Consider the following 19,940-nt stretch of genomic DNA (forward strand, 5'->3'; position numbering starts at 1 on the left):
GCCTGAAAATAGCAATCTCGTTTCCGTTCGATAACTGCGTACAATAGGCTCATAGAGATGTGTTTGCTAGCGTCTACTAAGGATGTTGTTGGATTAAGGCTGGACTAGTAATCGAGAACCATGGGACTTGGAAAAGTTTGTTGATATTATGACATTTAAATTGTTCATATGATGTGTACAGGGTAATATCCAAGATATGCCTTAAGCAGACAAAAAGATTTAGTCGTGACCTTCGTGTTTAGAAATGACGCTGAGTTCCCCCCGAGAAATGTTGTTCGCCAAGTTAGAATACAAAAAAGCTATACAGATGCAAATGTTTGGCCCAAAAGGCCTGATATGAACAAATCACAGCTTACCGATGTGGGCGGTAAGCGTCGTAGGGGGTGTACACGGGCTCGTCATCCTGACCGACAGGTCCATAACCACCGGTCCGCCAGCGATCGAGCGGATTCGTGATATCTGTCTGCGCGGGAGCCTGTGCATGGCTAAGTAGTCTGGATTCTATCTCGTCTGTGCCTGAGTATGCTCCTGGTGTCGAGTAGCCACTGTCGCCCCGCGATAGAGGTACACGGAAGGCCGGGTGGATCAGGCCTGTCGGGTCGGGTTGTTCGTAACCATTGTGCACATTGGGCGGTGGCATTGGTGGCAGTGAGGGTGCCGGTGACGAGGCACGAGATGAGCCGGGAGACCATTCGCCTCTCAGAGTACTGCGGGGTGTATGCGAGCGCTCTGTCATCAGATCCTCGGGTCGACCGTAGATGCCACCTCCGAACTCGTCTCGGAAGTCTGCTCGATCCTTGTAGTACGAGAAGTCTAGATGGCTCTCCGGGACGACCTCGAATGGCGAAATTTCGGCGGACTTGCCGGGCTGGGATGCGAGCATCGGGTCCATGGCAATGTCTGAGTACTCGCCGTTCATGTCTCCCTGGTCTAGACGACCCTGGTAAATTTCCTTTAGTGTTGCGGCCGCCTTGGCATGCACCATAGGTGTCAAAAGTGGTTTGTACAAGGCAGGGTGTCCGAACTTGGAGTTCAGGCGGTCTGACGCTTTCTTGTCGGATTTGTTCACGCCCAAGGCCTCGGCATCGCTTAGATTTGCACGATTGTAGTACTCGCAGTCGGAGTCAAACGTCTTCATGCAGTAGATCTTGAACCCAATCATCAAGAAAGGCAGGGGGACCACACAGAACACCATGGTCCACGTGCCGCTTGACTTAGCAACGAGAGCGATGATCACGTTGGCAAGAATAGTAGCAAAAATCAGGCGATTAAATAAAACTCGCCAAAATGCACCGCCAGACTCATTTTTAGTCACAAACACGTACATCAACAGATACTTCTTCAACATGGCATCCACACCAAAATACAATGCCGTTACCGGAAGTACAATTGGCTGCAAGGTAGCAAAACAGAGAGCCACGGTGGCATAAAAGAGGAAGTAGTTGTAGTAACTGGCATAGTCGAATGGTGGCGGTGCGGTCCACTCAATTGCCTGTCGCGGTGTCGGCGAGAGGAACGTCTTCGCGAACCAGACCCAAGCCATGGTAACAAGCTGCACAAGATCAATAGCAGCGCCGAGATTGCGCTGCAAAAGATACGTCACCCAAAACGGTGACACGGTGCATAAAGCGCTTACCAACTTGGCATACATCCGGCTTTCCAAGATAGCTTGCCAAGCGTCTTCATGGTTGTTAGTTTTGTCAATCACGAACGTCACGAAGTACCAAGCAGCCGAGAAGAGCGAAAAGACGATCAAATTGTTGAAAACGAAGAACGCATACAGATGCCCCAGCACGTGGCGCTCTCGAGACGTTTTGGTTTTGCTGCCACCTTGAATAGAAAGCCGACGAAAGATGACCGGAAGTGCCAGATACACGAGCGAAGTCAGTGCAGGCGACGCAATACCCTGGACAGCAGCCCAAACGGTTGGGTGCCCTGAAAGCGAGGTCTGGAACGCCGGCCACAACAAACCCAGATTTGACAGGTTGGACAAGAAAATGGCAATCAGACCGTTAGGAACAATCCACACAACTGTCAAGCATGTCACCCAGACAAAATTGACCAGTCGCTTCCACCTGCGTGCTGATTTTGTGAGCGGTAGATTTTCCCAGATGAGATCGCTGGGCCGCGGTGCAAGTGTAATAGTGGTGTTATCGGGGTGCTTGCGGCGAGCGTTCCATGCCACAGCATGGGCGTGCTCGATATTGTCCCAGCTAGCAAAGCCGTAGGGCATGGCGTTTCGGCGATCGATCGACGCCCGTCCATGCTTGATTTCCTCTTCCAAAACGCGAATCCGGACGGATAAATAATCGATCGCGTCCACTCTACTCTCGGCGAGTTGGTTCCGTTGTTTGCGAGGGGGGCGTAGAGTAGGTCTTTTCGCAGGTAATCGATCCGGGTTCTTAAGGTATTTGGCCAAAATAGACTCTAGTTTTCGGACAGCCTCCTCATGTTCTTTGATGATCCGGGGCAATTCTCGGACATTACGACCAATAGCAGCTCGTGGGAGGGCCGCAGTTGGATTGACCTGGTCCGTCAGTCGCAGGATACCTTCATCAGTACGACCATTGGGAGGGATGTCCGTTATCATTAATGTTCGAGCATGCAGACTACGCTGGTATTCAGAACTTTGGAAATATTGCCTCCGCAGATTCCGTACAGCACGATAGTTCCTCCATAAGAAGAAAGCAACAATGAGATCAAAAGCCCAGGCGCACACGACCTGACTCCAAATAGCTGTGGGGTTGGTGATGTTGAGAGGGGTCATCATGTTGAAGGCAGCAGACGCCGATGAGTCAGTGCTATTTTTGCTCTGTGTAATGTTGACCGGTATCATGACGAGGCAGCCGATTATGCTGAGAAAGATGAAGATGTTGCGGCACATTTTTGTAAAGCGGAGAAAGATTGCGGCATCCAGGCCGACTGTGTCGATCAGCACCGGTTCCCGTGTATTGATGACCGGTTTGATCCAGGCGAAGAACCCTTTGCCCACCGGGGGAGGAGTGTGTTTAAGGTCTGCATGCTTGACTTTGGGCGCATATACAAGCGAGTGACGGGGTCGAATAAAGGAGAAGAGGAGGGCGAGGAGGAGGGTGACGCCGATTGAGGTGCCTAGCGAGGCCCAAACCGCAGTAACCGTAAACTATAGCTTGTCAACGTAATGTTCTCTTTGTTCGCCCACAACCAACTTACTGCAGAACGAAATGGATTCGCAATAAGCTCGAGAAAAGTATCTGTCCCATCATTACGGGCATGCAATCTCAAGTGATCCAGATCCATTACGTCAAAGCAGAAACGAGTGGCAATCCGGCATGAATAAATGGCCGGGAGAAATCAAGAGCCCAGCATGAAGGTGAGATGAAGGAATTGATTAAAACGAGGGGAAGGTTTGAGACGGGAAATTCTAGAAAGATGGGACAAATGAACAAGCGGAGGTGAGACAAAAGATAATGAAAGAAAAAAAGGTGGACTTCTGTTTGGTCTGGACTGGTTATTATTAGAATTGGGTCATTAGATCATTAGATCATTGGTTGATTTAGCGTCGCTGATCACAACCGTTCAGAAGAACAAGCCCACTAGTGAGCCACTTTTCTTCAGATGAAGCCCTCATATGCGAGTACAAAGTACAAAGTACAAAGTGCAATGTGGTTCCCCTCTGGAGATCGGATTTTATTGCAACACATAAACTGGCGTTCCTGTGGCGCACGACACGTTTCAACCCTTCCCCGACCCCATTTACTGTTGTATTATTGGTAATCCACCGACCTGCATCAAGTGGTACACCAATGAATTCCCCGAAGAAGAAATAGTCTGGAACATTGTGATTGTCGTGTCCAAGGTACATGTGTAAGCATCCGTGGACTTACACAGGGACAGACATGGAAGTCATGTTCCGTTGTCTGACTTGTTTGATGGCTTTGTCTCTGGTTTGTTGCCTGAGGCTATAATTGATGCCTTAACGTAATCCACTACCGAGTGACGCACACTACCGAGTGACGCACCCCCTCCCAAAACGCGTCAATTAATATAACCCTCTCTCTTCAACCACCCACTATGCCACCAATTCGTTCTCGATCGTCTAAAGATTCAACCGAGCAAGAGGGTAGGATCTTATTAGCTATCCAAGATTTTAAGAATGAAAAATTCTCTTCAATTCGTGAAGCTGCGCGCTGTTTTAAAGTGCCTGAGGCTACCCTCCGCCGCCGCCTCCGGGGTGTTCAAAACCGCGCGATTTTACGCGCTAACTCACATAAACTGACTGAGCTTGAAGAGCAATCTCTTGAAAAATGGATACTCTCTATGGATCTACGTGGAGCAGCCCCCCGGCCTGCTACTGTACGAGAAATGGCGAATCTTCTTCTTGAAAAGCGCGGATCTAGCCCGGTTCTTTCGGTTGGCGAAAATTGGGTTACAAAATTTGTTAAACGACGTCCTCTTCTCTCCTCTCGTTTCTCGAAACGTTATAACTACGAGCGTGCGAAATGTGAGGATCCAAAAATTATAAAGGAGTGGTTTGATCTTATTCAAAAAACTATCCTACAATTTGGGATCGATCCGGATGACGTTTATAACTTTGATGAGACGGGTTTTGCGATGGGATTAACGGCGACTGCGAAGGTTATTACGAGAAGCGAATACTACGGTCGGCGAGCACTTTTACAACCTGGAAATCGTGAATGGGTGACGGCTATTGAGTGTATAAATGCTACTGGTTGGGCCCTTCCACCGTGTGTGATTTTTAAAGGCAAAGTCTTTATTGAATCCTGGTTTGACGGCCTCCCGGACGATTGGCGATTTGAGGTTAGTCCTAATGGATGGACCTCTGATGAAATTGGACTTCGCTGGTTAAAAAAGCTCTTTATTCCTACCACTTCTATACGTATGAAGGGGGTATATCGGCTTTTGATACTTGACGGCCACGGAAGTCATTTAACCCCGAAGTTCGATGAAATCTGTGAAGAAAACAAAATTATACCGATCTGTATGCCTCCGCATTCCTCTCACCTTTTACAGCCTTTGGATATAGGCTGTTTTGCGGTGTTAAAACGCTCGTACGGCCGGCTGGTTGAAGCAAAAATGCGGGTTGGGATAAATCATATTGATAAACTTGATTTCCTCGAAGCATACCCTCTCGCACGAATTGAAGCTTTTAAATCAGAGACTATTAAAAACAGCTTCGGAGTAGCTGGTTTAGTCCCTTTTACACCGGAGAGAGTGATTTCGAGGCTTGATATTCGTCTTCGAACCCCTACCCCCCCTTCTAGCCGGGGTAGTGATTGGGATCCAAAAACACCTTCGAACTATGTGCAATTGCAAAAGCAAGCCTCCTCAATAAAAGCACTACTTCGTACGAGATCAAGGAGCCCCCCTAGCCCGCTCAATTCCGCTATCAACCAGGTTTTAAAAGCCTGCCAGATCACGATGCATTCCGCCGCACTACTAGAGAAAGAAGTGAGCGATTTACGCGCTGAAAACGAGAAGAAAAAGCAAAAGCGAACCCGATCTACAAGGACGATAGTCCACGAAGGGGATCTCTCAGTTCAGGATGTTCGTGAGCTACGTTCAGAGCCATTTGAGGCTCAAGTAGCGCGTATCAACAACTATCGTGAGCAGGTTTCGGAAGGTTTAAGGCCGCCCCCCAGGCTGGACGAGCATGTGGAATATGTAGGAAGCCAGGACATAGGAGAGAGACATGTCCAGATAGATGATGATTTTAGTTTATTTAATTTAATGGCGTTTTGGTTGAGATAAATGCATTTGAATTCAGGAAGTTGGGTGGGGGTGCGTCACTCGGTAGTGTGCGTCACTCGGTAGTGGATTACGTTAATCTATGTTTCATAGTAACTGTTGTATGGATAATTCTCTCGAATTTTATAGTCTTTTCAAGTTTAATGTAATATAGCTATAATTTACTAGTTAGTTAGTTACTTGATTCCTCCTTATCATGTAAACACCCCATGTAGCCCTGGAGGTCGCAAAAGCCTTACTACCAGCAACGGAGATATATATACCCGCTAGAAACGTTCGTAATGTATAAACAGCGACCCTGAGGACAAATCCCCATTTTTCGACTCCTCAATAATCCATGGTACTGTGGTGATAGGGCCACGAAGCTTCCGCACGGGCAGGGGTGGTGACCAGTTTCAAGACCCCGTGCATCCTGTTTTGCACTTGAAGCTTGAGGACATATCCGATTGCTCCTCATCGCACGGGCAGATGGTCGACTGTGACTTGAGGGTATGACCGCAGGTATACGATATCATATTATAACACATCGTGTTGGAATGGAGAGTAGGAGGTAGGGCAGTACAGTAAGGCAGCCGGTAGACGTACTCTGAGATTTAATAAATAAATATATTTCTTATAGGTTCAAATCGGATGGAAGAGTGCTGAGAGATGGAATCTAAAAAAGAGCGGGCGGGTTTATTTACCTTTTATATATCTAGTCTATGATAAGTCAAAATAACCTAGGACTAGATAGATGGATGACCTCCTCACCTTGGCAGATGGTCATAAGCCCGAATCAATCTGTGTACATCGCATTTGGAGCTAGTTATTGGTTGGAAGGCTAGATCTAGTCATCCAAATGGGAGCAGCGAAGCGGGGTAAGCAAGGATCGCGGAGGCTCATTCCACAAACCAAGTTCTTACAGCACATGGATGCTGAAGGCTGCTTACAGGGAGAAAGCCTATTATCGCAAGACCGGCAAGAAGCTACCTAGGAGTCTCGATTCTGATTCATGCATTCTGCCCTAATAATGAGTCTGGTCGCACTGACCATCCACCACTAGACAAGAGTCTGTTGGCACTAGCAATCCGCAGGTGCGGAGAAGAGCCTGAGTACTTTGTATATACTCCGTACAGTAAGACCTTGCCCATGCCCAGTTCTTGGTGGGTTCGAGTGAGGGCATAGACCCATAGGCCGGGTGCGGATTGATATGTATCTTCTCTATTCTCTTTGTATCTTTAGGGTCTGGCTCGAACATGATATTATTCTTCTCTTTCTAGAAAGCACGTTCCGAAGACTTAAAGAGTTTCCAGGGTTGCCGATTAAGCTTAAATAAGAGCCAAAACCTCAGGCACCCACCTCAACATCACAGTACCAAATGATGCATCCATGCCTAGATGTGTGCTGTATGACTTTGTACTGAAGTGTATATTTTTACGATTTACAATTCTGTTCGTAAAAGTTGTGAATCGTGTATGGTATTCGCTATTTACATCGTAAAATCATCAGAAGACAGTATTTCTGCCTAGATGGTGTTCAAAACAAGTGGCATGGAGTTCTGGCACTTTAGTTCTTGGCAGCCTCTGTAAGAGAGTTAGTACTATTCTTGAAGCAGCTTTGTTCAATGATTTTAGCTTACCCTTGTGGACATCAGCCTTGGTGTTGTGGGAAACCTCGTCCTTCTTGTCGACAAGTGCATCCTTGGCAGCGCTGGCGCGGGTAGAGACGTTGGCATCGCTGTCCTTAGCGACGCTCTTGTGGGCCTCCTTGGAAGCCTCAGCTCCAGTGCCCTGGATGGTCTCAGCGACGTAGTTAACGGCTTGCTATAATTTTGGTTAGTCAATGATATGAGGCAAGTATCAAGGGAGTTTGTGTTGATCACGAACCTTGGCGGTCTCCATTGTGAATTTGAGGGTTGGAAAATGTGGTTTGTTTGAAAAGGTTGTTTGTAATAGTGGAAGATGAACTGTGTTGAATAATGATCGGACTTCTGGGGAGATAGAAGACATATTTATATTGTTCTGGGACTCCTGCGGCAAGGGCAATGATGCCATGACGTCATAAAATGAACCCCGGGAACAGCCCAGTTTTCCAACAGATTCCAACATTCAGGTCACATACATTGCCAAGTCTGGTTAACCCAAACCATATAAATCCTGATTCTTTGTGTGGCTGTAACCCCAGCTCTATCCACAGTTTACAGTTTCTGGCCTTTTTCTAACCTTTCTGACATCACCAATCAGCCATATCAGCCATACTTAGTATATGAGATTTAGATCTACAGTACTTTTGCGCGAACATGATTTGCGGCTCTGAAGACAAAACTCGAACATTCTGTTTTCTTCCATAGCCCTTCAATTGAGAGGCATTCCACATAGATATTCGATTAGTTTTAGCCTATCCAAGGTCCGCAGACCCCGTTCCTAGACCCACCAATATGGCCATGACGTATGAGCGTTTACCCCAACAGTACATACAAAGTATGTAGATTCCATGGAATATTATGTCATAGGGGTCCATGGAGCCCTTGGAGAACCTTGGAATAGACCTCAATTCTCACCTGACCTGGGCAAAGTGAAGCTATGCACAGAGTAACCATATATCTCTGATGAATTCAAAGACTTGTGTCTTGATCTTTATTGAACGATACAAAGTATACAAATAGGAACTTCTGGTTATCAGATCTTGTATCGAAGTAAAGAAAGCCACGATCACAATGTGGCTAACTTGGCTAACTTGGCTAACTTGGCTAACTTGGCTAACTTGGCTGACTTGGCATACACAATTGCGGGGTGCAGCCACAATGGGCTTGTCTGATGCAGGTCATGATTAGCCAAAGCTTTTTTGTATAATGACGTATGTAGTTCATCTTGAAGAAACGAGGTTGTAAGTATGTTGTATGTACATACATAATGCATCTCCAATCATATCTGGCCTAGACTACTTTTGGCATAGGTCGGCCAGTTACCTAAGAGTCACCGGTATCTGAATCCACCCATAATAATGAAACATGAAATTCAATCATTTGTAGGTAATATTATTCATGGGGAAGTCTTATGCCCTGTATCAGTTCTACCACATTGGAGGCGTCTGAAACAACTTCAATAAGAGATAATATTTTCATTGATTTCTATCTGATGAAATAGATTTTATAAGGAATAGAATTTCCAAGACGGCTTGTGCTCCCGCGATAACGGTTGATCTTGCATCAAGGCGCGCGCCAACTCTATCGGCATACAATTATTCCTCAAAAACCGGTCATGGAATTCCTTCTCGGCAAGATGCCCTGTCTCGACAGTCTCCTTTCGCAGCGCATATATTTGCAATGCACCCAGCATATACCCGGCTTGATATAACGGCGAATAATCGCCATTCAATGATCGCCTCACTTCTCCTTCTGCAGTGGCACGTTCGTGTCCGACTTGATCGACGAGTAGATCAATGCACTCCTGAGGAGCCATCTGGCCAAGATGGAACTTAATGGAGAATATGATTCGGGCGCACCGATGAAGTCGCCAAAACAGCATCCCAATCCGGTTCTGCGGCGTCTTCTGGAACCGTTCGTCATTCCACAGAAGGAACTCCCAGTACAGAGCCCATCCTTCAATCCAGAATGGGGTGTCAAATAGTTGGCGATACGGTCTGTACCTCGCAATCATGTGCATCTGCAGATGGTGTCCCGGTATCATCTCATGGAACACCGTAGCGCGGGAGAAGTGGATATTGTTCCCGCGCATGCCCATCAGCTTGGCTTCATGATCCATCTGGTCGGTTGGATATGACACAATGATACAGTCGCCTCCGAGGAAGAAAGGATTTACTTTCTGGCGCTCGGGCGGCATCATAAACATCTGCCAGTTCTCCTTGGCAACCGGTGGAACGGTGACGAGTTGATGATCTTCGACAAAGGAGATTGCTTCGTTCGTGAGATCTCGGACCAATTCGATTTGTTTTCCGGGTTCGACAAATTCATTCTTGACTTCTTCTAGGGCCTGCTTCCAGTTGTCCTGGTACCCCATGCTGTGTGATGCCTTTTTCAGTTCACCAACACACCATTTGAACTCGTTCTCTCCGATTGAGATTAGTTCTTCCGGTGTGTAGGCAATCATTTCGCCTAAGAGCTCGCTAAGCAAACCTTCTCGACCGATAGGATCGCCCACTATCGCATCTTCATTGCCTGGGCGGATACCAGCCAAGTTCTCTCGGATACTTGCTGAAACATCTTTCAAGCCCTTTTCCACAATCCCATATGGATGCGACACCCACCAGTTGAATGATGGATCGTAGCCTTTGTAGAATTCGAACCATTCCTCCAGGCTGGCGTGCAATGAGTCTATATTTCTCGCCGCTCTAAACGCAATTGTTTTCTCCATCCGAATCTTGGTTGAGTTGTTCTTGACCATATCTATCACAGCTGCGATTTGCAATTGGGATTCGATAAGCTTCTGGGCAGCATCTTTTGAATTCATTGACACTACCCTAGAACGAGCCTCACACAGCTCGAGCAGCTTGTCTGAAAATGGTAGAAGCAGTGCGGTCTTTTCATCTTGTTTACGGTCGAGTTCCAGCTCGCGGAGCTGCCTTTCTAGGTAGTTTCTCACGAGAAGATAATCTACCTTACCTTGCTGATCATAAATATCAAAGGGCAGGCTGTGGAGTGACTCAAGCTCAGATGTAAGGAACTCGCGTAACTTCTGTGTTCTTCTCGGAGATATTTTGATTGGGAAAAATGTCTTAATATCTTTGAGGTCCTCGGTAATGCGCTGAATCCTGTCGCGCATTGTGTCAACCTGTGCACGTTGGATGGCGATGCCCCTGGATGAGGTGACAGATACCATGACAGGCAGAATTATGTTATCGTTCTGCTTCGTTCGGAAATCGATTAGGTTGGGTATTTTTTTTTTTAAATTATTTTCTTTTGAAATTGGGTCCCAGGAGTAGGAAATCAGAACAAGAAGAGAGGCGTAGTCTAATCCCAGGTTAAAGAAAAGAACAAGATAGGCTTGCGGTTAAATCATAACCCGAGCTGATTATCCTAGCGATGTAATTGATCAAAATAGGTAGGTCTTACCACAAGCTGCTACCCCGTGAACCGGGTAGTGTCCCTACTAGACCGGGTAGTGTACCGGAAACTCTTACCTCCTATCGCTGTTCGATCCGAGTGGTTGGTTTTTGTTCATATCACGACGACCAATCTCCCGAGACTAGCTCACACTAGGTTGCATGGTCTTTCTCCGCACTTATACCTAAAACAGGACGATTCTTATCCCGGTAGAATCTTTCCAAATTAGCAACAGTATGACAATCGTGATAGCCTATAGTTTGTGGCATTCTAGGCGTGTGAAAATGCGGAGACACGAATAAAAAAAGCCGCATTGTTTTTCGAACTTGTCTGTATATAGCAGTGTCACGTTTAGATAGCAATTATATTAAAACTTTGCTGGAGTGTCGGCTGTTTACTATGATAGATAGTCTCCTTTTATCTCGCTCTTTTTCTATCTCTTCCTATCCATATAATTTTTGAATCTCTCCCTCCTACTGTTATGTCTAGAAGTTTTTAACTCCGATTGTTCAACTAAATCCTAATCAGGTTACCCGTTGCCCCATTGTTTCAGAATGGGTCCAGATCTGCCTGTCACGGAGGGCCTTGACCCATCCCAGCTCGGCAATCCAAACGACAATGGCAAGTCAGTAACAGATACTACAATCCAAGAGTTACAGAAAGTCCAAATCGCCCACCAGTGGGATCCAAATTTGCCACAGGAGAAAATCGATGCTATCAACGAGGCAGTCAAGACAGGTGATCAGGAAAAGGCTGCCGAGATAGAAAAGGCTCTTGCCCAAGATTCTCAGTATGACTTTGTTCGTGCTGCGGTGCGTCCTACAGATGGTGAGGAAGTTGCAAACACCGTGCGTGCTTGGGTGCTGGGCATGATTTTCACTACTATTGGAAGTGGACTTAATATGTTTTTGAGTATGAGGTAAGTTATTCCAATGCAGCCTTTGGGTAGGAAATAATTTAACCATCTTGATTAGGAGTCCTGCCATCTCGTTCCCGGCCATCGTCATACAGTTGCTGGTCTATCCGATTGGTTGTTTGTGGGCCAAGACAATGCCTACTCGGAAGTTCAATACATTCGGACTGAAATGGACATTGAATACTGGTCCTTTCACTATCAAAGAGCATGCAGTTGTCACAGTAAGCTCTTGGAATTTGGATAAAAATTAACAAAGCTAACCATTTATTTTCAGATCATGGCAAAGTCAGTAAATTTCGATCATAAACTTTGACAATGCTAAGCAATATATAGTGTGTCGATCGGTTATGCTTATTGTACAGATGCCCTCTTGGCATTGGAAGCAAAGCGTAAGCAATATCTCTTGTGCTAAATTAATATCGGCCTAACACATTCAGCGCTCTACAATATGAGACTTGGATGGGGATTCCAACTTTTGTTTGCTCTGAGCAGTCAGGTAGTTGGTATGTCACTGGCAGGCATCTTCCGCCGCTTCCTCGTCTGGTAAGTTGAGCCCTTCTCTGCCAAGACTAGCATATGCTTACGATGTCAAGGCCCGCTGCTATGATGTGGCCGGGCCAATTTGCGAACACTTCCTTGTTTTATGCTCTCCACGACTGGAGCTCCGCAGATGGATCAGAGACTAACGGATGGACCATCTCGCGGTACCGGTATTTCGTATATGTGACAATTGGGTCTTTTGTCTGGTATTGGTACGGCTCTCTTGCTCCAACATAAACTACATATGCTAATTCCTTTGAACTTCAGGGTACCAGGCGTCCTATGGCAAGGACTCTCTGTTTTTGCTTTTGTCACCTGTAAGATCCCGTTAACTTATCACATTCCTGACTCGCGCTGACTCTTCCTTTCCCTGTAGGGATCCGACCCAACAATGTGGTTTTGAACCAGCTGTTTGGAGGCTTTACCGGGCTATCCCTCATTCCTATCACATTTGACTGGACGTAAGACTCATAATCCCCGGCAATCGCAGAATTGCTAAAAGGATGCGAAGCTAATAATAACCAGCTATGTTTCTGCATATCTCCTAGATCCACTTTTGGCACCTGTCCATGCTATTGTCAACACCTTGGTCGGGCTTATCATTTTTGTGATCATCACCACCATCGGGATCTCTTACTCTGGGGCTTTGTGTGTTCCAACGTTTCTTACCAGACTCATTTCAAAACTGACAGCAATATAGGTACTCCGACTATCTCCCTATCAATACGTCCAGTACCTTTGACAACACGCAAAATTACTATAATGTATCCAGAATTTTAGGTACTGGTTTCTCTTTTGATAGCGAGAAGTACAAAGCATATTCACCTATGTTCCTGGCTCCAACCTTTGCCTTGAACTACGGACTGTCGTTTGCCGCCCTTACAGCATCTATTGTACAGGTGCTTCTCTTCCACCGAAAGGAGATCTGGCATCAGTTCAGGACATCTCGAGATCAGGAACCTGATATTCATCTTACTTTGATGAAGAAGTACAAAGAAGCACCTGACTGGTGGTATGCAGCCCTATTCATATTCTCGATGGCGTTAGGGCTTGCAGGCATTCTGGCATATGATTCACAGCTTCCTTGTACGTGACGCTCCTCTGGTCTGATGATCAAATCTGACCAAATTCTACATAGGGTGGGCCTTTTTCGTCTCGATCATCCTCGCCGTGGTCTTTATTGTAGGTTATGTCATGACCACTGGGAGTTTCTTTCTGACCAAAATAACAGATTCCGACTTGCTTGGTTCTTGGTATTACCAATATTATGCTTTGTACGTGCAGTCTTAATCCTTTTGTGTGTGGGTGGGTGTGCTCAATGCTAATTTATACAGCGCTCAATGTTATATCGCCGTTCCTAGCAGGTTTCATGATTCCAGGAAAGCCAATTGGGGTCATGATATTCAAAGTCTTCAGTACCATCACCTTGGGACAAGCGTAAGGTTCAATCCTATATTTCTAGAATGAAGGCTGACTTTATCAATAGTCAGGTATACTGTGGGGATCTCAAAGTAAGAAACTTCCTCTCGATGTCAGTGTGCCAGATTGCTGACTCTTTTTCAACAACAGCTAGCTCATTATATGAAAGTGCCACCCCGCGTCACCTTCATGTGTCAAGTTGTTGCCACATTATGGGCAAGTATTGTTCAAATTGCAGTCATGAATTGGACTTTAGGCAACATTGATGAAGTTTGCACGACGTACGTTATGCACACCTTTGGAAAGAGAGCATATATTAACTATCCATTTGAATAGTACTCAGTCAGCACACTTCACGTGCCCGAACGGAAGAGCATTCTTTTCCTCCAGCATTGTGTGGGGTCAGTTTGCTTTATCTCAAGTATATAGCAACATACGGACATATTGCTGACTATTTATTTAGGTGTCATTGGCCCACAACGCATGTTTGGACCAGGTGGCATGTACGTGCAATTCCAATGGTTCTGGCTGCTCGGCGCTCTTCTACCGGTGGCATTTTATGTCATGATAAGATTGTTCCCTCGGTCTAAGCTCAGGTTCCTAAATGCACCTGTGTAAGTCAAGGAATATTGCCTTTGATGGAATATGCTAATAGTATCAACAGGATGCTCGGTGCTATGGCTTGGTTGCCTCCGTAAGTCTACAATATTCAGGATGCTATTATTCACGGTTACCTTTTTACTGATTATTTTACAGGGCCACACCATTGAGTTTCTTCTCATGGGCTATCTTTGGCCTCATCTTTAACTACTGGATTCGACGCCGGTGGGGCGGTTGGTGGCATACTTACAACTATATCACAGCTGCAGGACTTGACTCAGGCCTCATTCTGTCCACCATTATTATTTTCTTCGCGATTACTCTGCCGAATGTTACGATACCCCAGTGGTGGGGAAATGTGGATGTATATGAGACTACGGTATGTGACTATATCCCGACATGTATTGAAGTGAATCCTAACGAGAAATTTAGGACGCTCTTTATTCTGCAGTTCGAAAGACTGTCGCAGATGGAGAGATATTTGGACCAGAGAAGTGGTGAATTACTTACTCACTACGTACATTGATTATTTGGAAATTACATACCAGTGCAGATTGAAAGTGATTTACTGTTGTATAGTGATTTATAGTGTTGAATAGTACCCTGACCCTACCCCTCGGGATATTTATAGTTCCCTTGGCCCACGTGACTATAGTAAGACCCGTTAATAGGGAAGTTCCCCAGGGTTGTACGTAGCCAGGTGGTGACGTGGTCACAGCACCATATATATTATTATATGCATGTAGTATATGTACTCCCTGAAAATATAATATATAGTAGCCTAAACCAAAAGAATCAAAAGAATTTCTGAAATATAAAAAAAAGGGGGGGGGACGTAATTGGGGTGAAACCCAGCCTCAAACAGAATTTGGGTATCAACTCGAAAGCTTTCAAGGTTAGTTGCAAGTGCCCGCCCCTAGACGATCTCCGCATCCCAACCTCCCTCTTACTCTTACCCCCTCCATCTCCATTTTAGTATCATCATCTTTCATCGCATTCACATGGGATTTGTTTCATCCCGTGAAACAGTCCTCGCACCGCCTCAACTCTGTGATTAGGGTCGAGTCCTGGCCGCGGCTTCCCTCATCTCTCCCCGCCCATTTCTTTGATCTTTTAACCGGTCCAAATCCCTCAAGGGGAACCATCCACGATGTCAGCACCGACAACTAATACGCCAACTGTCGTCCGCAGTCAGTCAACTTCATCTCGTTCCTCTCGAGCTCCATCGGATCTCCCGCATCGGACACGGAGTGTGGCGGTTCGATCGTCAAATACAACCCAGCCTCCTACGCCAACTAACTTGTCACATTCAAAAACTCCTTCCCAGGATCGACGTCCTCCCTCAAACCATACTGCACTTGAGGGTGCATCTCGGCGAGAATTCGAGGCATCCAATGTCGCGCGCATGCCTTCTCGTCGGGAAGCGTCATCGGACCGATCTCAGGAGCGCCCCTCGACCGCTCGAACCGAAACTGCCCGAAGGCACCAAAGAAATCTCTCATCGCAAAGCCGTCAGCGAGACAGTATTGATATGACACCGAGCTCGGCTTCACAACTACCACCGCAACATGCGACCGCAGCGAGTGTCCCCGCAGTCGCAGCCGCGCCTAAGCGACGGACTACGATCACGACGCCAACGGGTCAGTGGGCTCTAGGCAAAACAATAGGTGCTGGAAGTATGGGAAAAGTAAAATTGGCGAAAAATACGGAGACTGGAGAACAGGTACGAATATTCAACACTTGCTGTCTCAAACATTATCAACACAATACTGACTATGGTCGCAGGTTGCCATTAAAATCGTGCCACGACTCTCCACCGAGGAACATCGCACTAGCCGGGAGACGGAGAGAGCTGATCGTTCAAAGGAGATTCGGACAGCCCGAGAAGCCGCCATTGTCAGCCTAGTGAACCATCCGTATATCTGCGGCATGCGGGACGTCGTTCGAACATCATACCATTGGTATATGCTGTTTGAATATGTCAATGGTGGCCAGATGTTGGATTATATCATCTCCCACGGCAAACTCAAGGAAAAGCCGGCGCGCAAGTTCGCACGACAGATCGCCAGCGCATTGGATTACTGCCACCGTAACAGCATCGTACATCGCGATCTGAAGATTGAGAACATCCTTATCAGCAAGACTGGTGATATCAAAATCATTGATTTTGGCCTCAGTAATTTGTTCTCGCCCAGAAGTCTTTTGAAGACATTTTGTGGTAGTTTGTATTTCGCTGCTCCAGAGTTGCTTCAGGCCAAACAATATACGGGACCCGAAGTTGATGTTTGGAGCTTTGGAATTGTCCTTTATGTCTTGGTTTGTGGAAAAGTACCTTTCGATGACCAGAGTATGCCTCAGCTGCATGCCAAAATCAAGAAAGGTGTGGTGGAGTACCCACCAGGTCTCACTGCTGGTAAGTCAACCTTGAAAGGATGCTTTTTATAATTCCATTGCTGATAAGTTTTCACAGAGTGCCGCCACATTATATCCCGCATGCTGGTCACTGACCCCAAGCAGCGTGCCAGCTTGGCCGAGATCATGAACCATCCCTGGATGAATAAGGGCTTCAGCGCCCCTCCAGAGAATCACCTTCCTCATCGTGAACCTTTGCAGCTACCTCTGGATCCGGAGGTGGTTGAAAAAATGACCGGTTTTGACTTTGGGCCTCCGGAGTACATTACAGCTCAGTTGACCAAAGAATTGGAGTCTGAGGAATACCAGCATGCTACCCGGCTCCACTTCCGCGAACAACAGCAGCCTGTTTCCAATCACCCAGAGCGCAAACGAGGAGTGTTCGATTTCTACAAACGACGAAACTCTGCGGCCAGTCGTGATACTCTTTCCGCGCCTTCGGCCGAGGCGGTTCAACTAGGAAACGACCCTTTGAATGCTTACAGTCCGTTGATTTCCACATACCATCTAGTCAAAGAAAAGCTTGACCGAGAGCGGTCCGAAGCACGGCCTGGTGCCCTTGGTCTTCGTCAAACTCCCAGTGAAGTCCACGTGCCTGAATTGAGGCCCCCGGAAGCCGCCCATACCAACCAGTACCAGTTACCAGGAGACAAGGATACAGGACGACGATCTCGGCCACGGGCCCGCACCCATGGTGAGGACGAAGCCTCAGAAGGAATGAAGATCCTCCATTCTTCCTCACCATCTGCGCAAGTAGTTCCAACCCCGCAGCCCGACATGCCCGCCAAGAAAGAAAGCACTGCTGCTGGAATATTGAGACGATTCAGCACTCGCAGGACCAAAGATCGTAACCGCGATGCGGATCGTGAACACATAAGTACCCCCAACACACCCACACTCAACGTTCAACCTCCTGCAGATTCAGCATCTCCGATGCACCGCGGCTTCAGTGTGAGGAGGACCCGACGTGCAGAGCCATCTCCAGGTGAAACCTCGTCAAATGACAGCCGGCCACAGCAGGATCTTCTGGCAGCGCCAGGATCGCGGTCCAACAAATTCCTGGAGAGATCGACGAGTGTAAATTCGGCAGACTACCGAACTCGGAGAGCCACACGGAGGAGTGATGCCGACGCCGGCGCCGATACCTTGGATGCTACTGCAGACCGTCAACCACCCTCTACCAGTGACTCTGATCAAATCGTTCCGAATAATCAGAAAGATCCGGCTAGCGTGAGGACTGGTGGACGCACACACACGGCGCGCACCATGTCGCTGGGACACGCCCGGCGAGAAAGTATTCAGGCACGTCGGGCCCGGCGAGACGCTACCCGCGAGGCCAATGTACCCGAAGAGACCGATGCAGATATCTCCGGCGTGGGGACAGCACTGGAGAGCGCCAACGAGGGAGAAGATCTGTCCAAGCCAGTGTTCCTAAAGGGTCTTTTCAGTGTTTCCACCACCAGCAGCAAACCTTTGCCTGTTATTCGGGCTGATATTATTCGAGTCTTGAGGCAGCTCGCGGTTGAGTATGTCGAGATCAAGGGTGGGTTTAGCTGCCGCCACGCCCCCAGCATCGATCTCGACAAGGTCATTGATGTTGCCCCTCCTAGTCCAGAACGACAGGGGCAAGTATCAGGGCACCGCCGTCGTATCAGCTTTGGCGGCCTCCTCAGCCACGACGACAGCCGAGATGACAGCCGCGCTGGGCCTTCCAAACTTCGTCGAAGTCAAGCTGCGCCGGATCGCAGTTTCACCACGAACTCGGACGCCTCAGATGAATATGTTGCACGGGAACAGGGCGGTATGGTCGGCGAACGTGTCGTTGGCGAAACCACTACCCGTGTACAGAGCGATACCGGAGAGAACCTTGTTCTCCGATTCGAAATCCTGATCGTGAAGGTGCCTCTCTTCTCCCTACATGGTATTCAGTTCAAGAAGGTATCAGGCGGGATGTGGCAGTATCGAGAGATGGCGAAGAAGATTCTTGATGCATTGAGACTGTGACCTGTCCTATTTGACATAGAATCCTTGACGCATTTCATGACAAGACCTCTTCCCTTGTCTTTGTGGCACACAGTTGGCGATTTGTTTTGACTTACATCCACCCACGACGCATCCGCGCGCACGAGCATTCCTCATTTTGCCCCGTTATTATTGCATGTCCATTGATATTTTTGCTTTCCTCTCATCTTTCATAGAGGGGTCATTTATCTTCATTAGCCCGTTATTTGCTTTTTTCATCCCGGACCCAAGTACTGCTCGCCCATTTTAATACCTATTAACCTAGCTAGACTTGCACTTTGGTCTTCATGGTGTATATTAAAATCGAGTGCAGACATTTTTGGTTTGCTAGCGTTTTTGCCTTAGCTTTTGCTTTGCCCCTGTCACCTATTGGCTGCCGTGGCCTAGGGAGATAGTGTGTACCTTTCTTTGGACAGTTGATTATAAACTTTACATCCCGGGCCCAAAAATACGAAATGGTTGCGGCAATCTTCCGGATCTTATGTTCGTAACCTGCCGCGTACGTCGCAAAGAGGTTCAAGTTCAATTATTGATCTAACTCACCATCCATTAACTTGCTTCCTCCCTTTGTCATATAGTTCATACCTACCTAGGTAGGTATAGACCTTATATCCATGGGTGGCCTACTGATGATTCATTAATCAGAACTTTATCTTAACCTCGGTCTCCCGGGGCTCAACCGAAAAACTGGTTATCGAACGTGATAGCCAGTAGGGCAAGCCAACAATAGGTCAAGTAGCCTTTGAAACCCCCACCAGAATCATTCTACTAAGGGTAAAGATAGATCACAGCACCTTACATTACATTCTAGGGGCTCAAAATCAAATCTAGAAACGGCGTCTACGGTTTCTAGGGTGCATACCCCTGTTTTATTTATCCAGACGGCAAGTCTATGTGTATGCAATAAAAAATGACGATATACATGGAGTATACATGAACATGACCTTGAATTTGATAGTCGTTGGTAATAATCGTGAACCCGTAGAGCCAAATGCCACGAGCATATCTAGGTAGCACCACCCCGCTGTTGTGGCACGGGGGACCTAGGGTCCAGGACCCAGGGCCCAGGTGCTGTGTAACCCCAACCGTCCAAAGCCGCACCCTGCCCAATCCTACCCAGACTAGGGAGCAGTCGGGGCAGAATGTACAGGCGCTACGGGCGGGGCTAGAACGCGCCCGGACGCCCAGGGGAACCCCATCAAATTAGCCAGTTGGTGGAAGTGACGAATACTTGCTCCGAGT

At 47.3% G+C, this 19,940-nt stretch overlaps 5 protein-coding genes across 5 annotated transcripts; 2 read left to right on the plus strand and 3 right to left on the minus strand.

Annotated features, from left to right (window-relative positions):
• Nucleotides 1-352: 352 nt before the first annotated feature.
• Nucleotides 353-3,279, minus strand: N7479_009294 (putative DUF221 domain protein; the record flags this gene model as incomplete). Its single annotated transcript, XM_057256987.1, has 2 exons — nucleotides 353-3,142; nucleotides 3,193-3,279. The coding sequence occupies 2 exons, from the start codon at nucleotides 3,277-3,279 to the stop codon at nucleotides 353-355; spliced, it is 2,877 nt and encodes a 958-aa protein (XP_057104445.1).
• Nucleotides 3,280-7,328: 4,049 nt separating this feature from the next.
• N7479_009295 (Glucose-repressible protein Grg1) lies at nucleotides 7,329-7,781 on the minus strand (the record flags this gene model as incomplete). Its single annotated transcript, XM_057256988.1, has 2 exons — nucleotides 7,329-7,550; nucleotides 7,614-7,781. Coding segments are annotated over 2 exons (390 nt in total), but the record flags the coding sequence as incomplete, so codon positions are not given.
• Nucleotides 7,782-8,876: 1,095 nt separating this feature from the next.
• N7479_009296 (uncharacterized protein) lies at nucleotides 8,877-10,565 on the minus strand (the record flags this gene model as incomplete). Its single annotated transcript, XM_057256989.1, has 1 exon — nucleotides 8,877-10,565. The coding sequence occupies one exon, from the start codon at nucleotides 10,563-10,565 to the stop codon at nucleotides 8,877-8,879; it is 1,689 nt and encodes a 562-aa protein (XP_057104447.1).
• Nucleotides 10,566-11,343: 778 nt separating this feature from the next.
• On the plus strand, nucleotides 11,344-14,765 carry N7479_009297 (uncharacterized protein; the record flags this gene model as incomplete). The annotated part of the gene is made up of 20 exons (XM_057256990.1): nucleotides 11,344-11,708; nucleotides 11,764-11,926; nucleotides 11,980-11,990; nucleotides 12,039-12,094; nucleotides 12,143-12,248; nucleotides 12,299-12,457; nucleotides 12,513-12,562; nucleotides 12,622-12,706; nucleotides 12,771-12,893; nucleotides 12,946-13,331; nucleotides 13,384-13,427; nucleotides 13,477-13,519; nucleotides 13,580-13,682; nucleotides 13,732-13,756; nucleotides 13,815-13,945; nucleotides 14,001-14,065; nucleotides 14,128-14,278; nucleotides 14,329-14,358; nucleotides 14,421-14,643; nucleotides 14,697-14,765. 20 exons carry the CDS (start codon nucleotides 11,344-11,346, stop codon nucleotides 14,763-14,765), a joined length of 2,388 nt encoding a protein of 795 aa, XP_057104448.1.
• A 649-nt stretch (nucleotides 14,766-15,414) lies between these two features.
• On the plus strand, nucleotides 15,415-18,680 carry kin1 (putative serine/threonine protein kinase Kin1; the record flags this gene model as incomplete). Its single annotated transcript, XM_057256991.1, has 3 exons — nucleotides 15,415-15,987; nucleotides 16,050-16,677; nucleotides 16,735-18,680. The coding sequence occupies 3 exons, from the start codon at nucleotides 15,415-15,417 to the stop codon at nucleotides 18,678-18,680; spliced, it is 3,147 nt and encodes a 1,048-aa protein (XP_057104449.1).
• Nucleotides 18,681-19,940: the final 1,260 nt, after the last annotated feature.

The sequence above is a fragment of the Penicillium vulpinum genome, assembly GCF_028829585.1.
Source record: "Penicillium vulpinum strain IBT 29486 chromosome Unknown utg000004l_segment0_segment0, whole genome shotgun sequence".
NCBI lineage: Eukaryota > Fungi > Ascomycota > Eurotiomycetes > Eurotiales > Aspergillaceae > Penicillium > Penicillium vulpinum.